Consider the following 19,637-nt stretch of genomic DNA (forward strand, 5'->3'; position numbering starts at 1 on the left):
CCGTATTCTGGTCCGTTTTTGCGTGTAGATCCTTCATCCATGTATTGCACATTTATCGAAACCGTTGAGAAGGGACGTTTTATGAAAGTTGATTTTTTTGGTTTTCCGATCCCCTGTTGACCTGCGCACGATCTTCTCGTGTGTGTAAAGTGCAAAAATCTATCGCTTTAATCCTCTATAGTTTGAACCATTCTTTGTCCATGTTGCTGTTCAGTTTTGTGATGAGCGATCCTTTCTCATCTGTGTTTTTTTCTGCTTAGCTTCCTTTTATTGTTCTTTCTCTGTTCCGTAGCTTTTGGCACTTGAGTTAGGCACAAATTTGGCGTTCGACATTCGGCTGCGTGCGGCGAGACCCTACTGTGGACAAATTAGGACATCAGGAAGTGGATTATAGTAAGAGGGCGCAAATGTTTCGTTTTTCGTTTTTTTGCCGTCGTCCCGTCGAGACGGCTATACACGAACAAGTGTTCTAATTTTCTTTGCTGCCTTCAAATGGATTGGTTTTTTTTCTTTTTTTTCCTTCAGACACCAAGATAAGGATCGAAAAGAAAGCTGAGTAGAACATAGCAAAAAAAAAGAAAAAAAACCCAAAAAAGGATTTGCAAAAGCTCCTGACTTTCGTCCATTTCCGTTGCAAATATTAGATCGTCTGAATGTTTTTTCGTGACCGTACTGCTTTTTCTCTTTTTCTTTTGGAACTTTCCTTTAAATAGAAGGATATTTTTGCAAAAAAAAAAATCCAAACAGCAGCAATAAAGCCAACTCCTTCGTCTCTAATTTGTACACTAAAATTGGCGGAGCATGGTTTAGTGGTCACGCGATGTGCGATTTCGACATGACTCTACTACCCGTCCCGGTCTCTGACGTACACCGTTGCAAAGACAAAAAAAGAATAATCAGATAAGCCCGTGGCCGAAATTAGGGCTGGTGCCGTACCCCTTCCAAGAGATTTTGTTTCCGGTGATGGTGGTGGTCAACACCTACCTAGAATGATAAGACGGTAAAAGGGACTGGAAGAGAACCAGTCTAATGGGTGATGGCCATCGGCAGCGATAGGGAGTCCCGGGTATGGTGTGTTGTTATTTTTGCACGATATTCGCACAAAGCGCCACTAGTTTCCCGCAAGCATACAATCGCGTTAGCACAAGATAACGCCCCAGGAGCTCCATTTCGTCAATCACGCTTCCGTTACGGTGCGTTGTGAATCAGATGATATGTTGCGACCTAGAGAGCGAGAGAGGACCATACATATGCCGGTGATTGCGATTATCGCTACATTCCGCTCCGTGTGACTCAGAGCCCTTCCATGGGGAAGGGAGGGAACGAAAATCGTCACTCGCTGGGACGGGCAGTGAGACCTCGAGAAAACCTGTAAACAACAACATTGTATGGTTCCGTGCCGTACGGAGGTTGTTTTTGCGACGCAAATGTTTGTTTTTGTTTTTACCCGGGCCATCGATAGCTGATATGAATTGGCAGTGTTATTGGTGGGTCTAAGGGAGCTAGAGAGACATTTCAGTTTTGTTGACAAACTATCTAAATTATTCCACTATTGGCTGATTACACGTTTCTCATTCTCTGTACACTACTAATCGAAAGAATGTTTGCTTTTCTCTCTTATTCACATTCTCACAGAACAAATAGCGAATAGTTTAGGACGTAACAGGTCCTCCCGCATCTAAGCAGCATACGCAACGGTAGAGTGACAGCAAAAATTACAGCTTTCAACATGGGTAGCAGCGAAGGACAAACGTACTGCCTGCGATGGAACAATCACAAATCCAACCTCGTCGAGATACTGGATGCCCTGATCAAAATGGAATGTTACGTCGACTGTACGATCTACGTCGACGATCAGGTGCAGTTCAAGGCGCATCGTGTTGTGCTCGCCGCCAACTCACCCTACTTCCAGACGATCCTGCAGGATGTCCCGATGGATCACTGTAGCATTCTGTTCCCGGGTGTGCAAGAGTTTGAGATGCGCGCACTGCTCGAGTACATGTACACCGGTGAGGTGAACGTAACTCAGGCACAGATACCGCGCATCATGAAGATTGCCGAACAGCTGGAAGTGAAGGGCCTATACGATATGGCGGACCTGAAGGGTCGCTTCAACAAAATGGTCGATGTAGATCATTTGATGCGTGATCGCGACCCGGCCACAACACTGCTCGCTAGCAACAATAACTACAGCAGCAAAGGGTCATCAACTGCTGGATCAGGAGCGGCGACAGCTTCGTCCTCTTCGTGGAAGGATGCCCCACCAACGAGTAGTAGTGGCGGAGGTAGTAGTCACTACTCACACCACCAATATCAGCATCAGTCATCGCCAGTCATTTCGACCTCGACGAACATTTCGATTGCTCAAAGCAGCAGTTCCTCACCGCCGTATTCGTATAAATCGCCGTACTCCAGCCTATACTCACGCAGTCCCGGTGCTGTAGAGCGTGATCGTGAACGGGAAGAACGTAGCCGCGATCGCTCCTCATCATTCTCACATACGGCCACCTCTCCGCATCGTATCCAGTCCACCTCGGGTTCCTCGGCATCATCGGTTTCGGCACAGATAGCACTACAATCACAAGGCGGCAACCATCAATCGTCCACACATCAGTCGAGCAGTTCCTCCAGTGCTAACGCCGCATCGGCCCAACCGTCGACAGCTGCAGCAGCCGCGGCACTAGCTGCCGGTTGGCCAGGACTCGGTCAAACACAGCTGCACAGCATGCTGAGTTCGGCGTACGATTCCAGTACCGATATGAATCCGCTCAAGCGCAAGAAATTGCAATCCATGTCCAGTATGCTCCGAGATACTCCAATTCTGCGAAATGTACTGGCGCAAGCAAATCCGGCCGACTCTTCTCAAACATCCGGCGGAGTAGTTCCGGCTGGTGCAGCAGCAACGGTCGCCACGATACAAACGATTCAAGGTAGCATGAAGTCCGATCCCGAGAGACCCAGCAGTCATCACTCCAATGGCAGTGGTTATAAGGTAGGTACTTGTTTGACTTTTTGCAATGTAACTCAGATGATTTAAAGGACAACTTTTATTTGAGATGTTTCGTTTTGTTTTCATAGAGATTAAATCTAATAAGTTATTTACATCCAATTTATTCCATCCAAACAGTCAATCAAGGAACCATCGCATTCTCCGTACGCGGACAAATCCTACGATGATGACCTGCTGGACTCGCCGCACAATTTTGGCGGAGATGCTCGGTTGGCTTCGTACGTGCCACATCAACAGCAGAAACCGGAATGGAAGCGCTACAAGCAGTATACCCGTACGGACATCCTTAACGCGATCGAGTGTGTGCGCAAGGGTATGAGTGCGTTACAGGCATCGCGTAAGTTTGGTGTCCCATCGCGCACCCTTTACGATAAGGTAAAGAAATTGGGCATTACCACCGGACGTCCGATCAATAGGGCGCTTAAACGATCGCCCAGTTCCAGCGGTAGTCCGGCATCGTTCCCGTATGGGTTAAGCGGTGCTAGTCACATGTTCGGTCCAGGCAGTGGTGCACCCGGTGGTTCACATCCGGGTGATCATCATCAGCAAATGCCATCTCAGTCACAACAGCAAGATGATGAAGGATCAGCAGCTGCAGCTGCTGCAGCAGCGGCTGCCATGGCACACCATGACGCTGGTCGCATGATTAAACTGGAGCACGGAAGCCATCACGGATTGCCACCTACGATCCCACATCCTGCTGCTGCCTTGCTTGATCCTTCCTTTCTGCAGCAAGCACTGGAAGCCCGCGGTGGAGACATAGCAGGCCGTGAGGCACTGCACGCGATGGCCTTTGCGGCGGCTGCTCATGCGGCTGTTAATGGTATGAGCACGTCCCCGGGCACGCACGGAACTGCACGTTCGCCAAGCCCAAGCGTACTGATGAAGTACATGCGCTCGGTCTCGATGAGCTCTCCCGAGGATGAACGTCATCATCCGGCGCAACAGCAGCAGCGAGAACGAGAGCGAGAACGAGATCTAGCCGAAGGACATCCTCATCGGGACGGGCATCACCATAATGGATCGGATCCGGTCTATGCTAGGCGTGATCATCCGATGGAACAGGATTCGATCGACGATACGGGCAGTGACTGTGGTGAACGACCACCGAGTGGTCCGGGACCGGTGGAGGGACAGGATGATCACGTGGAGGATCTGTCCATGGGCCCGAAGCGTGACTCAGAGGAACGAGGACCTTCGGTATCGCCACCACCGTCGTCAGTCGTTCGTGTAACGCAACGATCGCGATCACCTTCACCCCAACCGGCTCCACCATCCCTACCACCCCAGCAGCAGGGTGTCATCGTGCCAGCACCCGGTAAGTTAAAGGAAGACTACAACATCCCCATCAAGCGGGAAATTATCGCCGACAGTAACGCACCGTCAGAATCGTCGTAGAGCATTAATCCACCGGTGATCTCAACCAAAGGATCACCGACACTGGATGCTCGTACTACTGCAACTACTACTACTGATACTATTACTATTATCACTGTGAAGCATAGACAAATGCTAGGGAAAAACGGAACGGGTAACTAAGTGCAGAGAGTTTTTTTTCTTTAAACCTTTATCCACTAGGGAGTACATTAAGATTAATTGACAGATATTTGTTAATCCCACCATGTTTACATCTATCAATGGGAAACGGTGAAGATTCGGCATCGAATCGATAACCGTATCCTTTATTCCTTTAGTAATCAACCTTCCAGCTAATGGGTGCGCCACTCGGCAACCCGAAACCGGAAGGTAAGCAAGGTCCAAACTGTGTCTTCTCGCAAGAAGAACGCGCGCGTTGCAACATAAGTTACCTTAACGACGTCATCGAACCGAACCCACCAATTTATTTAAACGCCTAGCGCACATCCGCAATTGTAGAAGTATTTAACTATTTGTTGTATCCTTCTTTGTTTTAAATACGTTTAACTTATCTTAAAACTTTAACCACAACCACACACACACACATACAGCAACAGATGATAGAAAATCCAACTGGATGGAGCATAGAACAACTATTAGTATACCGTTAATAGGGTGTAAAATTTACGTAAAGTTTGCAGAAAAAGCCATCAATTCATAAGCATCAGAATCTCTTTCCCTCTCTTCGTAAGCATTCTCCTCTTCGTTGATTAATTAAATCGAGAATCTATAGACTGAAAAGAGTACTCCCAAAACAATTATCCACCCACCTACCAACCAAAAAAAAAAAAACAAACCTCAAGACATTGGTTTCGTCTGATGCCTAAATCAACCGAAACCACAGATGATGCGTCTGTATGTAGTGTCGTTAGTGTGCGCTTTTCTTCAATGCTTTGCTCACAACGGAAGTGCAATAGAAGAAGCATCGAAAGGACGCTAGCCAGCTTTCCCTTTCGTCGTTATTACGTTAGCTAGGTTTGCAACATCTAAGATGAGTTGTTTCTTTATACTATTTTGGCCTAAGGAATGCCTCTCTGGACAGCTGTCTAAAATTTAAAGTTTCTATTTCCCATAACCGTGGAGAGTAGTAGTAGTCTACAACACAACTTAGCTCCCTAATTCTTTTCCTTTTTCAAAGGTCCTTTTTGAATAAGTTGCATGAATGAAATGAAGAAGAAAAAATCTATTCGGGCTCTAAAGTCTGTACACCATCGTTTCTTACACTTGGTAGTAATCTTCGAAATATACCTCTAGGGTCCGGGGGTTTGAGTATACGACACGCACACAACATGGTTGTATTTCTTACACTCTGCCCGAAAACTAACACGAAGACTAAAACTAAAATGCATCTTTTCCTTACCTGAAAAAAAAACGAATAAACGATTAGAACGATTTGCGGAGAACGTTGGTATCACCAAAACATGTACTATTAGCTCTATAATTGCTTAGTGCGTTAAGTTCTTATATACACTTTTTTCCCTAGATTTAGACATTAGCGGGAATATGTTGAAATGTGTGTGTGTTGCCTTTTTCGTCACTAACTGATTAGTGTGTAATGTTTAGTTTAAAGTCGGCCACCACAAGACAATGTACGGTTGTTTGCTTCTGTTGCAATTGAATGAACCAGAATGCAGCATGATTCTACCATCGAGTGCCTATAATTATGATGATTCCTATAAGCTAGCGCGAAGTGAAGTGAGTAAGGGTAAACACGGTTCCTGCATTTTATTTTTATGTTGTTTCGTGTCTCTGTTTTGGACGCAAGTGCGTACATCTATACATACATACATACATATAAGATAGGAAGGAAACTAATTAGGCTGTACTATTGTTTACGTTAAGTGGAAATGCTCTTCATCAAATATTTTCCTATTAGTACTAGTTACCGGCAAGTGCCCGTAAATACCGCAGCAAAACGTTAGACATTAGGTGCGTTAGTTCCCCAAAAAAGGATGCGTACATGCGATTGGATAAGGTAGCTGTTTCTTTTGCTCTTCTTCAAATGAAGCCATATCTTACCGGTTGGATGTCAAAGTGAACAAAAAAAAGCAAATCAAACTATCTAGCGAGTAATAGTAGTGGCAATGATAAAACAATGTGTATAATACACGGAACAATGTTGGTTTTCTCATCGTTCAGAATAGAATTGTTAGTTGATCGTAGTGTAAAACTAGTGTAACGTAGCAATAGTCGTAGTAAAACGTTTGATTTAAAAGTTGAAGCAAAATGAAAATGAAAGTCCAGCGAGAGAGTTGACAAATGAACAAGAAAAATTAAGAAGCGAAAAAAATGGGAAAAAATTGAAACATAAAAAAACAATGCCATATAAATATACACACAAGCTATGTTTAATGCCTACCAATAATCATAATGCTAACATTAAATCATAGAAAAGGGTACGACACGAAATCAAACGAAACTAGCAAAAAGGCAAAGGCGACACGGGATAAGAAACTTTATGCTAGAACTATTAATGGTACCATTTGTATGGATAATTATTGAAAAGACTGATTAAGATCCTGTTTGTTGTTACTAGACATGGGCTTTAACGTACAGGCGTATCACGCGAGCGAAAAAGAGCAAAAAGAGAGTCATAAGACAAGAGTAGAGTTGCATTCAAAAAACAACAAAAAAAAAACCCCGTCCCTTGCGAAGTTACCGGTGTTCGATCAGCGAGCAAAAGCCCTACCAACCTAATCAGATCGTCCTTCATCCCGTTACGTTGCGCGCAAATACGAAAGACTGAGTTTACTATTTACCGACGATTCTTCGGTTACGAATGGTTTGGGAGACACCAACCCAAAACTTAGAACACCTGTAACCTGTATTTATTTTGTTTAGATTTTCTTTTTGTTTTACTTTTTCCCGTTTATCTGTGTTGTAATTAAAAACTTGCCTTTTAATAGTTTTCCTGTTTGAGTGCAGTTGGACTGTATCGCAGCCCAATATTTATACAGCGATGGTTATAGAGGGCTTTGGAGGAAGTTGTGAAGGATGGTACACTATCTTTTTGAATGTATGTATGCTTGTTATTGTATGTGTGTGAGTGGGTGAATGGATGCGTGTGTCCGTTGTTTAATTTTCAAGTTAAAGTGCTGGGGCGATGCAATAAACTCATTGTAGTAAACTGGAACTCTCGGCTTCACTCGTCGCGAAATTGCAAGGACATCCTCCAGTATTGCTAGTTCACAATTCGTCTCGCAGAGTTGTAAAGTGTATGTATTTTAGGTGCCCGTAAGCCCGTAAGCCTTGTAATCCAAATTAAGTTTGTGAAATAGTCATTGAATTATTAGCAGATCCCAGATGTCGTGATCGCACGTACAACTCTCGTTAGTAAAATGTTATATAAAAAGGATACATTTCTTGTAACCCACGGTATGTGCGAGAACTCTTACGATGAGATCTGGTCTAATGGCGGTATGATGCGGGGGTTTGGTATGTCCCCTCCACAATTATAGATGTTGTTTTTAGCATGAATCAGTATGCAGGATGTTAAAGTGTAAAACAAAAAAATCGGTTGGAAACGATGCAGCACGTTCATGGAATGTTGCACAATCAACCACAATTAAATCGATATCAGCATTTAAAAATACAAAAGAATATGAGCATGAAAATAAATAAAAACTTTGTAGAAACATTACATTCCGTGTGCGTGTGTATTTTTCTGAAACGAAAGAAGAAACATTATTTGTAATATAAATAGTGGTTCAGCAGAACCAGATACCTTCTGGATGTTAGACAGAACCATGAAATTATAACATCACCTTACGACGTAGAGCTACATTTCATCGCATGGACTGAATCAGGATCATGATCATGATCTTTGCTTTACTTACGGTATACTAACTTATTTGGGACATCACTATCACATCTTCACCGGGGCCGACGTTCCGTGATTTCGGGTGCCTGACGGCGTTTTACTGCTCCTTGGTGCGCTCGACGTTGGAATAAGCCTCAACAATTTGGCCTGTCACTAGCAATGCGGCTATTGCATAGATGGAGCGAGTACAGAGGACCTTCAGACTGAGAGACTCGGAAATTCAGGCTCAGTTCTACCTTCGTATGTCACGAGTTTTCAGCAGCTGGGCCTGATACCTCTGGAAACTCATGAACAAATAAATAGCCTTCATTACTGCCCTTCTTCTCAGTAACATTCATGGTTCCTCCTTGATTTCCTGCAACAACTTGTATGTTCCCCTTTATCGTCTTCGCCGTTGCCCCTTCGCTATACAGTGCACAGCTTTAGATGCAAGCGATCCATTCCTTCGTTCTATTCTGTTCCCTGACATCCCGTATTTATAGTAGTAAGTTAGAATTAGATTATTCAATCTGGTACATTTGGTTCTGCTGTTATTACACTAACCAAACTGATGAAACCTTCTTAGTCCAGAGGAAGATGATCAGATTTTCGACCCGATTTGTATGGAAGGACAAAGGAGATCAGAGTCGCAAGGCTTAGGAGTGCTGGTCATGTCATTTGATTGACACCGTACTACCCAGGCCGTAAAGACTTTTTTGGCTATTGACATGGACAGATTAGGCGCTCAAATTGAAATAAAGTGATGACGTTAATGTGGGGTGTACGTGGTAGCGACGCCGGTCTTACACAGCATGACCGTGTAACAAATCCGATCCGGAAACCCAGTAATAGCAGGTCCAAACCGCATTACGTTGTAGAGCCACAAAAGAAGAAGCAGTGTGGGCGATTTAGATCACTTCCAGCAGCAGACCAAGACCGTGAGGTCGGTTAAGTAAGTAAAAAGATACATCGTCGATTTGGATACATTTTCCATTTAGAATGACGTTGGATCTCCTGCAACTTCATCTCCATTCGATAGTACCGAAGTACTAGAATAACAACTACTGATTTACTTATCTGTTGTCCTATAAAAACTACATGAATCTGAATCAATGAACATATCTATAAATCTAATGAAATACATACCGAAATCATCATTCTCTTCCAGAATAGCCGAGTTGTTCACTATTTTCTGCTTTGTGTAAATATCCACAAAACGGCGATCACGTCCACTTCAGGATTGCTTAACGCATGAAGCAATGCGTCCGCAAAACATCCGATATTTACACACTGATTGTATTCACTGCAAACCTTTCCTATTTATTGACCTAATTTGGTAATTTGGCCTAATTTGGTCTGGTAATAAACTGCACTTGAGAATTTATGAAACACTACACCAAATCACCACACAAACTTTACTACGTAAACACTGCGTCCCAAGCAAAAAGTTTCGACTTGTCAAGAGCAAATGACAGAACATCTCCCTCTAAAAAATATTCCGTGCCTGCTCGCACTGACACTGAGCGAAAGACGGTCAGAAAGCTCCAGTCGAGTCTGATGAGTTTTCTCATGCTGTTCGCTTCTCTTGGGTTATGCCCTCTTGCTCGTACTCACGCTCGTTCTACCGTCGATGCAAAAGTGTACAATCCGCGCGGTTGTCAGACACCAACAACACCAACAAATGCATTGGTTTACAACAAATCGATCCTACCCGAGTTGTTCGCGGGATCGTATACAGAATCGCTGATGAATCGTTGTACGTTTGCTTTCCTAATTTTTATCATTATTATTAACATAATTATTAGTCCATATTAAGAAAGGCGAATGCACCAAGACATCATCCAAAAATAAAACAACAGCAAACATGATCGAAGCCTCTTTATGTTACTGTTTTCTACCACGATTTTGTTGTGAGCTAATAGAGTTTTGGGCGTTGGAATCCGATTTGATTATAGGACCGTGAAATAAAGAACCACCAAAGTACTAGTTCGTCATATGCTCACACTGCAGAATTATCCCAACATTTGTATCATGTGTATACGTCGTATCATATGCATGGAAGCTGTTGATGATAAAACAGTCGTGAGTAGTCAAAAACTGGTACGTTCGTACAGCTTCACACGGTTGTGGAATAATACTCATAATATACTGAACAATAATATTAAAACAACATTGAAAGTCATTGTGAATTGAAATATCTACACACAGCTATGTTATGTTAATGTAGCTCTGTTTATGTTTTATAACATATTTTTGAACACGTTACAGCTTTCTGTGTGTTGTGAAAGATAAATAGCTGTATCAGTTTAATATGTCTAATAATTCTATTTGCATTTCTCTTAATCCAAATCGATTGCGTGGCCGATGTTCCGCGAAGCATTCTTCTAATGCTTGCCTTTGCCGGCCAGAGTTGCTGATCAAAACATTTCATTTGCCATCGATCCTTTCATTCAATTGCTCATTGCATTGCATTGCACCAGCTAAGCCCGTGAGCCAAACTGTTTCTGTAGGATGCGACCGTAGCGACACTTCCTGGAAAACTAATATTAAGTGCAAAACATATCACAACACAGCTAAACGTAACATGGAACACCTGGAACATTCTCTAGCGTTTCCTTCTTACCAGCGCAATCGATGCCGTGCGAAAGATGCTCAGACACTTTAAATTAAAGGCGTATGTAGCAATTGAAACGCAATGAAACATTTAACAGTGCACTGTACATGAACGTACTTCGCGACATCTGTAATGATCCTATTCGGTATCAAGCAATAGCCAAGAATATGTACGATTGATAATGTTCTGGTATGGCTTTGCATATTAGATGTCACGAAAGCCTACAAAAAAGGTATGTTTATTTTAACAACAAACCCATACATAATTCAACAAATATCATTGTAAAATCCTAAAAATAAAGCTACGTAAAAACGGTCCGTGTGCGAGGATCGCCATTCTATGTTGAAAAATAAAAACACTCGTACAAAAAACACCAACCTAAAAATCATTATTGCTCAGATCAGTCCACAACATGTTGATGCATCGCGCACGAAGCATCACCGGCAATAGAACCATAACAGAACAGCTGATGGTACTTCGTTCGAAGCATCGCACGTAGAACAAAACCTGGTCCGTATCAATCCTTTTGGCGCCAAATTGTTGGTACCATCGGTTCGCGGACGCTTGAAACACCACGGTAAATTGCCTCCAAATGTAAGTCTGGGATCGATTCCCGATATTTCCTACCATTACTATCTTTGCAGAAAACACACATGGGCGAGCTGGCAATATCACTCCCGTATATGACTAATCATACTTACCCTTGCGCACATGACGCGAGGATACCCTAACCTTGAAATAATAGTACGGTCTAAATCCTATACCACTAGTCAAAACGAAACAAACCGACAAGCCAAAGGCAGAACGAACGAACGAACGCGATGCAAGACACACCAGCGCAGAACAGAACTCGCGAATCGAACAAATACTAGAATTAGCAGGAGCAAGCAAGAGAAAAAAAAGACGGTCGATCGCCACACATAAAAAAAATAATGTGGCAACGGCTGTGACAAGCTTTTTTGCTTTAATTTTGAAATTGAGCTTTTTGCTAGACATCCGCACGATGACAGCAAAAATCCTGCAGTCCTCCTGCTGTTTGGACGAGACTGACTGATTGTCGGAACAAATAGCGGAAATCGTTTCGGTATACGAAAAATAGGACGCAACTTTTGCCGAAACTCATACAAAACGTCAGATTGGGCGTGAGTTCGTTTGTTGTTCAAAAGTATTTCTTTTTTTCGTTTTTGTTTTTCGCCCTAACCTCAAGCTTCATATAGGCGTTTCGCCGCTATACAACTGGGAGTACAAGTCCAATTGTAGAAATGATTTTGTTATGCATTTAACACAATTATTACGCAAAGTAATAAAATTGTGCTTCGAGATTTTATAGCTATTGCGTAATTCAAAAGAATTTAATAAGATTCGTACCTGCCCGTTGAAGATAGGATCTATTAACCTTGGGTTGATTCAATAATTATGTGTCATTCGGTTGGTCAGCGCTTCTTTGACAGTAGGGAGCAAGACAACCACTTTATTTAAAAGTTCCTGCATAAATTGTCTGAAAAGAGGATGAGGAAATGGTACAATTTTTGCTCAGAATGAAACACAGCTTGTCAAATTTGTATAAGCACCATTTATTCCATCAAAACACCCAAAAGTTATGTATTGTTTGCAGTGTTGATTTCGTTTAATGTGTTCTCAAACGTCAAACTTCGGCGCTGCATATTGCCACAGCGAATGGTTGTGGTCCGGACCTTTCTGTTGCCCATTTTGGACAAAATCAACACCTGCCGGTTGGTGAAATCTGTGACGAAGTGAGAAAATATAAACATTTGCTATGTGAATTGGCTTCCTGCAGGCTGCGTGGGGCATTCATTTGCTAGTACAAAGCGCAACCGTCCGAGGAACGCATATACTGCCAGGGAGGTATCGCGAAGCAACAGCCGCGCAATTCGGGGTGTGCGTACACGAACGAAGGAGGCATACCGTTTGTTCGTCTTTGTCGTGATCGACCGAAGACAATTTTTCGAGGCGTGCTAGATCCGTTGTTGATTTCGTGTGAAAAGTCACGCACGGTCAAAAAAGCGCTTTAGATTTTACTGTTTCAGCTTGTGCACGAAGGAACTAGCAAAGACTGGTGTAAAAAACAGGTGATATCGCGGCGGCGGTGGTGAAATTGGCCTTCGTGCATTGTGTGAACAAAAAGTCTCGACGACCGACCATCGCGGGAGGATCTTCGGGAAGGACACACACATACACACAGACACAAATCCCACGTCGTATGAAAGAATCCTCGCCCAAATCTTGATGCAAAGTGAAAAATCACTGCAACGATGGACGAAACATATCTGAAGAATCTCGAAACGGCGGCCCACATTATTATGGTAGGTGGAATCGTAAATGGAAATCCTCAAAAAATCATCAAAAGGGCAAGGGGTGGTTGAAAAACAAAGGAACACCCGTGGACCTTGGAATGCGTGCGCGGTGCGTGTTGTTATGGGGTCTGCTCGGCGCAAATAAAATCGATAGTTCGTTGTTTTGCTTGCTCCGCCCAGCGCTCATCCCAATCCAAGAGTCCTTTGCGTTCTCGCAAGCAAACATTTCTTTGTTTTGATTGCATCTCTTTTCTACTAACGACTGTTTACAGTATGGCCCTTCCACCGACAGCGGCTAGCGTACGTAGTAATAATTTTTCATGTTTTTCGTTTTTTCCCCCATCCCTCCTTCCACGTCTTGCCCTTTTAGGCTCCGCCGAATTCCATCACAAACCAGCAGCGCCAGGAATCGGAGCAAATTTTTACCAGCTTCAGAAAAACGAAAACTCCCTACGCGCTGTGTCAGGCGATCCTGGAAAAGTCGTCCGTCGATTTGGTACTGTTTGAAGCGGCAGATGTGCTGAAGAAAACCGTGGTGGGAGAGTGGAAATTTATCGCCGAGCAGGACCGTGCCTCGTTACGTCAGTATCTGCTAAACTACGTCATCCAGCGCGATGTACCGGTATTCATACGGGACAAGCTGCTGCAGGTAGTGGCCATTATGATCAAGCGCGCCAGCCTGGAAGATCACGGTGCGGAACGTGGCCAAATTTTGGAAGAAACAAAAAAAATGCTGACATCGGGTGAACTGAAGCAACAGATTCTAAGCTGCAGCATTATGTTGGCCATTTTGGAAGAATACTGCAACATCGTACGTTCGGATGATACCGGGCTCAATACGCTGGAGCACTTCAAAGCGAAGAAACAGTTCGAAGATTCGGATCTGCTGAAAACATTCTGCATGACGCTGCAGGCAATGGTCACCATCGTGAACAGCTTCGATACGGCCAACAGCATGCAGATGTACCTTTTCAAGCAGCTACTCACTGTGATGGAAACCGTACTGACCTGGGGCTTTCTGCTGCCCAACCTGCGGAACGTGCGAGTGCGTCACTCGCTGTCCAAAAGCATCATTGACACGTCGGAAACGGTCACGAAGGCGCTGCACGCTCCACCACTTCGTCTGCAGGCCCAATGGAAGAGTGTAATCTTTGACCCGAAAGTGTTGGAAGTGTTCTTTCACACTTACTGGAAGCTGCGCGAAATAGACGATTTACAGCCGAAAGCACTGACATGCATTCTGCAGCTGTCCACCCTTCGTGGACCTATCATAACCGAAAACATCGACGAGAGTATGTCCTATCTGGCGAACTATCTGACGCACTTTCTATCATTAATGACTAAGTAAGAGCTTTGCCGAAAAGCGACAAAAGCGACATCTTTATTGATTGAAATTACCTTTCCCATTTTAGTATCGAACTCAAAGACAAGGAAGCGTACAGTTTTTCGCTAATCCTGCGCAAACTGTTCCAGTTTCTGCCTACGGATATGCTGAAGATGTTACCGAACTCTCTGTTCGATGCGTCCATGCAGCAGTGCTTTACGCTGACGATGAAATTTTTCGAACAGTCGGCAGCGGAAGAATCGGTTGCACCGGACGAAGCCCTCTACGTAGATGCACTGAGCAACATGCTCGGCATATGGTTGGCGTTTTTCGACGACAAACGGAACTACCCAATTGAACCGATGCTTCCCTACATAATGCAAATGTTCGAGAAGTACGTCCAGTGCCATCTGGCTCCACCGCAGGGCATACGCGGGGCAACGGGCCGGGACGGTGAAGGAGGCGAGAACGAAATTACCGAACTGGAGGAATCGGACCGGGAACGGTTCAAGGAGCAGCTGACCGTTATGGGATTCTTCGGTCGACAGATACTGCAGCATGCCCTCGGTTTGCTGGCAAAGCTGCTGGAAGATCGTACGCGAAAGCTGGGCACACAACTCCACATGCTACACTCAATGCAATCGCTTTCCATTTCCGATGGGGTAAATTTGGAGAACCTGTTCGAAGACCTGCACTGGCTGCTGTTGATCAGCGGGCACGTGATAGCGATGGAATCGGTCGGTGAAACGCCGATGATACCGGAACCGATTTTAACATTCTGCAAGCAACAGGTTGAGTCCGGGACAACGGATGTGACGAACAGCTTGAAACTGTTGGCCTCACCGAACCAGGACATCCAGGAGATACCGAACGCCGAATCGAACGTAGATCCGGTAATACGGCTGATGGCGGCCGGGTTTCGATTGTGCGAGCTGGAAAAGACCGCGATCGAGGTGCGCATGTACCAGTTCCTTAGTCCCGAGCTGAGCGCTACAACGATGTGGTTTTTGCGCCATTGGTGCGGTACCTACGTTATGTCCGCTTACGAACCGTCCGCCAACCATATCTTCTCGAACGCGTTCGGTGTCGGTACGGCCGGTGCACTGTGGGTGATTAACTATCTGCTAAATAAGATCTGCTTGAACGCTCAGAACCTGCGAGCGGAACCGGCCGTAATGGAGGAAACGATCGAGCTGCTGCTGGCGTTGCAACGGAACCGCTACCGTGCGCAAACCATATTCAACTCGGAATACTTCCGGTCGATATGCGACCTGAAAAGCTTCGAGCTTCCTATGGCGGTGAAGCGTAAGCTGCTCCGTGGCTTCGTTACGATCGGCGGCAGTATAGAGGGTGAAGAAATACGCAGCGAGTACATAATGCGCATCGTGCAGGGGACGAAGGAGAAGTTTAATTTGTTGCAGACTACACTACAGCAGCAGGCTCACCTACACCAGAGCGAACAGTTTAAGCAGAAGGTGATCGAGGTACTGGAGGAAACGATCGGTTGCGTGGAGGGTGCGTATGACAATCTGATTCTGACACTGTTCAACGAGATCGAACCCATCTGCAAGCAGCTCAGCACGTTCATGTCTTTGTACCGGAATGATACGGTACGTAGTGATGACTGTAGCGTTTACGGCTCTCTATTCTAACGTAACGCGTGTATTTGTCTGTCCATTCGCAGGTTATTGTGGAGCTTGTATTGGAGTTGCTGAACGAACTGGAACGATCGGCCGAGGTGAAGGAAGTACGTGCGGCTCTCCATCAGTACAGCATGCACGTGATCGGTGTGTACGTGAAGAACAACAGCAATCGTATTTCGCTCGATCCCACCAACAATGAACGGGATCCGCAGGATTTGATCCTGATTTTAAAGCTCATTCACGGGATCAGCGCAAGCCGGATGGCAAATGATGAGGAAACGCTACGACAAGCGTCGGACGTTTGTATCTTCGGGCTGACGAACATAGTGCCGCTGATAACGACCGACTTGATCCGGTACCCGGAGCTCTGCTATCAGTACTACATCACTATAACGTCTTTTGTCGATTCGAAACCCCATGTGGTAGGTTGAAGCAGTGAGGAAAACGCAACAGCCGAGATGTTTAGATGATTTATTTTGTTGCATTTTCGATTGTAGGTACCGGCGTTACATCCCGACTTTCTGAAGCAACTTGTCGCCTCCGTAGAGCTTGGACTAACCTCGTTTACGTCCGAGGTGGAGCTGAAGTGTGTCGAGTTTATCGAAGCATTTGCACAGGTCGTCCGGTTGCATAATAATAACGAATCGCTAGTCTCGCAGCTACTGCAATCCTTCCTGAAGCTGATGCTGGACATGACGATCGGGCAGAAGATTGACTGGAATAACACGACTGACTGGTACAAAGCCATGTATACCGTGATCTGTTGCTTTCCGCAAACGTTTAAGGATATGATACAGAGCTTCCTGCAGGAGCACGTGGACAGCAGTACGGATAAGGCGAAGGAGATGATTGGCGAAAGTCTGGTGCGCTTGAATCAGATAGAGTTTATAAACCTGCGCTTGATGAAGGTCCGGTTCGTCGACTGGTACGATCGTTTCGTTTCGCTGGTAAGTCTTATGTATAAGAAGTAGGTAAGCGTCTGTTGCATACTTTGGCACGGATTGTAAAACTGATTGGTCGGTGGTGAATGTAGAATTTCAACCGCATGTGGCTAATTTATCCACGCTACTAGTAGAGGGAAGTGTAACACCAATCTTACCGCGAAGGAAGGAAGATAAACGTTAAACGACCTGCTATTTGTTCTGTTTTTAATTATTTTGTCTCGTTATGGTAATGTTTGTGGATTTGAAGCATAAAGCAAAACATACTTTAAACAACGTCGTTCGTCGCTTGATTTGACGAGTTTTGTTTATCTCACACACTGTACAGTTCCTTTTGTCTTTGTATGTGAACATTAGAATGTTTAGCATCGCTGGCTCGGTAGGGATAAGAACGTGCGCGTAAGAAACGAAATTTTAGCTATGATGTTTAACGAGCAACTAGTCCGTGGGTTTGGTGGATGTGTGCGATGAAATGACAAACGATTCGATGGAATTCATACGAAGCTATATACAAATTACTAGATAGTGGAACAATACTTAACTAAAGGATAGCTAGGGGCTTACTACAATTGTACGGCGCCAGGCCTTGCTTGAAACAAAAAAGAACTAAAGAAGAACGAAACGGATAAAAGAGTTTGGCAAATGCGAAAATCGCGTTCGGAAGATGAATGGCGTGTTATTTGCATTAGAAAAAAACCAAAACAAAAATCTACACGAAAACGGTGATACGGTAATTTTAAACTGGAAAAAGAATCGCACTTGTGCACCACATTTCATTTTAAGTTAGATAGAAGCGTAGAATGTATTTCGAAGTCTGCACGTTTTTTCTGCAATACGACGCACACAACAGTATCACCCTATGTAAAGGGGTTCGAGAGAAGAACAAAAAACAAACAAAACAAAACAAAATTAGACCGTTATTTACGATGCGACTATAGATTAGAGCGTTTTAGAGCGGCACTCTTTTTCTGATGCTCGTGTTTTTTCTTCCTGTACCTATATAACTATTTATCGTGTTTGAGGGAAATGCAATATACTGTTAGAAAGTTCTCATTAACTGAACGGAAAGATATGCGAAAGGTGTGCGCACACGAAACTGGTTTGCCTCTCCTCTACGCCCTTGTGGCTCTGTAGATAAGTACACATGCAACAAGATGCACTCGTTTTCAAGCAGGAAAAGCACCGTGGAAACGTCCTAGCACCCTAGAACTGCAGAGAGTGAAACGGTTTGGGTTTCGAGTGTGTTCAGTTACGTCGTTATGCTTCCTTTTGTTCACATCTGTTCCCCGACGAGCAGCGTTAGCAGGGTGAGGGATAGAGAGAATAAGACGAACAATTTAGTTAGCGCGAGATTGGTAGTTGGCAATAAAGCTGCCGAGCTTTGTCTCTGTGTGATATTCGATTATGATAGAACCGAGGATACCACGGATGATCCACACAGATTCACCTTTTCGTGCGGCCATGCATCGGTAACGAACTGGTGGATGATCGTTTCCTTTTCCAGCCAGACGTCGTGCAGGTGTTATTATAGCTAGATTTGATATGATAATGAAGTATTTTGGGATGATTTAACGTGTATGCTGCGAGTGATGTGAACGATACTAGAAAAAGCCAAACGAAGCGACCGTATGTCGCGAAGAATGTGGGTGTGTAATGATTTATCTGTGCAGATGGTATCAGGGAACAAGTTTTTGGTTTTGTTTATTGCTGCGAACGTTATTATGTATTCCTTTAGAAACGGAAAAGACGGAACAGAGAGAAGAGAGTTAGTTTATGTACTGTGGTGTGTTTTAACGCACGCGTGAATTATGTTGTTTGTTAGAATTTATGTTATTTTACTGGATCCCGACATCCGGATGTAATGATGGAACACACAAGTGGAATGATGTGCAAAGATAAATTAAATCTGTGCTACAAAATTGTACGTACGATGGTGTTTAATGCCCCGGGGGAATTAAACGCAAGCAAAGCGCAAAGAATGCAAATGAAAACATCCAAATCTAATCAACTCTTTCAAATGCATTTGTCGAATAATCAAGCTAATACTGAATGTACTACAAGGCTAGGAAAATTAAACAAACAAACAAACAAAAAAACTCGCACTTGCAAGGGTAGCAATAGTAAAAGGGTAAAGAAAAACAACCCAAGAACGGATTGAGTACAAATTACAATACACACGACACGCTATCACGGAGCAGAGGATTAAAACAGCGCACCACGCTTATGTGTAAGGTAACAATCTGAACATTAGACGATCTATTATGTGAACCATGATCTCATGATCATGCAAAACTTCTAAACAAAAAAAAACATATGTATGCAAACAAACAAAAGAGGACGTGTTTCGTTTCGTCTGTGAAGGGTGTTTGACGTGCACATGTGCAACAGTGTCGTCTTCGATTTTGGGAAATTTTTAAAGTTCGATACGCTCAGCTTCTGCAGCAAGAGCAAACACTGGGGATTGTGAGAATAAAGTTTACCGATTGGGCTATACAGATCAATAACAAAGCTAACCGAACACTATAGTCTCTGTGTCGTGCTTGTAGCGAGGAAGATCGGAAAGAAACCCATTCCA

The 19,637-nt window shown here is 44.1% G+C and overlaps 2 protein-coding genes and 1 long non-coding RNA gene across 3 annotated transcripts in view; 2 read left to right on the forward strand and 1 right to left on the reverse strand.

The window, feature by feature from the left end:
* Nucleotides 1-9,764, reverse strand: part of LOC125770308 (uncharacterized) — a 72,702-nt gene extending 62,938 nt beyond the window's left edge. The window contains exon 1 of the long non-coding RNA XR_007419161.1: nucleotides 9,372-9,764. This is a non-coding gene — a long non-coding RNA (uncharacterized LOC125770308). The remainder of the gene's footprint in view (nucleotides 1-9,371) is intronic.
* On the forward strand, nucleotides 738-7,890 carry LOC125770148 (longitudinals lacking protein, isoforms A/B/D/L-like). Its single transcript, XM_049439481.1, has 2 exons — nucleotides 738-2,992; nucleotides 3,128-7,890. Exons 1-2 carry the CDS (start codon nucleotides 1,730-1,732, stop codon nucleotides 4,406-4,408), a joined length of 2,544 nt encoding a protein of 847 aa, XP_049295438.1. The 5' UTR covers nucleotides 738-1,729; the 3' UTR covers nucleotides 4,409-7,890.
* Nucleotides 9,765-12,161: 2,397 nt separating the features above from the next.
* Nucleotides 12,162-19,587, forward strand: LOC125770139 (exportin-4-like). The gene is made up of 5 exons (XM_049439457.1): nucleotides 12,162-13,163; nucleotides 13,525-14,498; nucleotides 14,567-16,088; nucleotides 16,163-16,543; nucleotides 16,619-19,587. The coding sequence occupies exons 1-5, from the start codon at nucleotides 13,113-13,115 to the stop codon at nucleotides 17,090-17,092; spliced, it is 3,402 nt and encodes a 1,133-aa protein (XP_049295414.1). The 5' UTR covers nucleotides 12,162-13,112; the 3' UTR covers nucleotides 17,093-19,587.
* The last annotated feature ends 50 nt before the right edge of the window (nucleotides 19,588-19,637 follow it).

Source organism: Anopheles funestus, chromosome 3RL (assembly GCF_943734845.2).
Source record: "Anopheles funestus chromosome 3RL, idAnoFuneDA-416_04, whole genome shotgun sequence".
In the NCBI taxonomy this organism is placed as follows: domain Eukaryota; kingdom Metazoa; phylum Arthropoda; class Insecta; order Diptera; family Culicidae; genus Anopheles; species Anopheles funestus.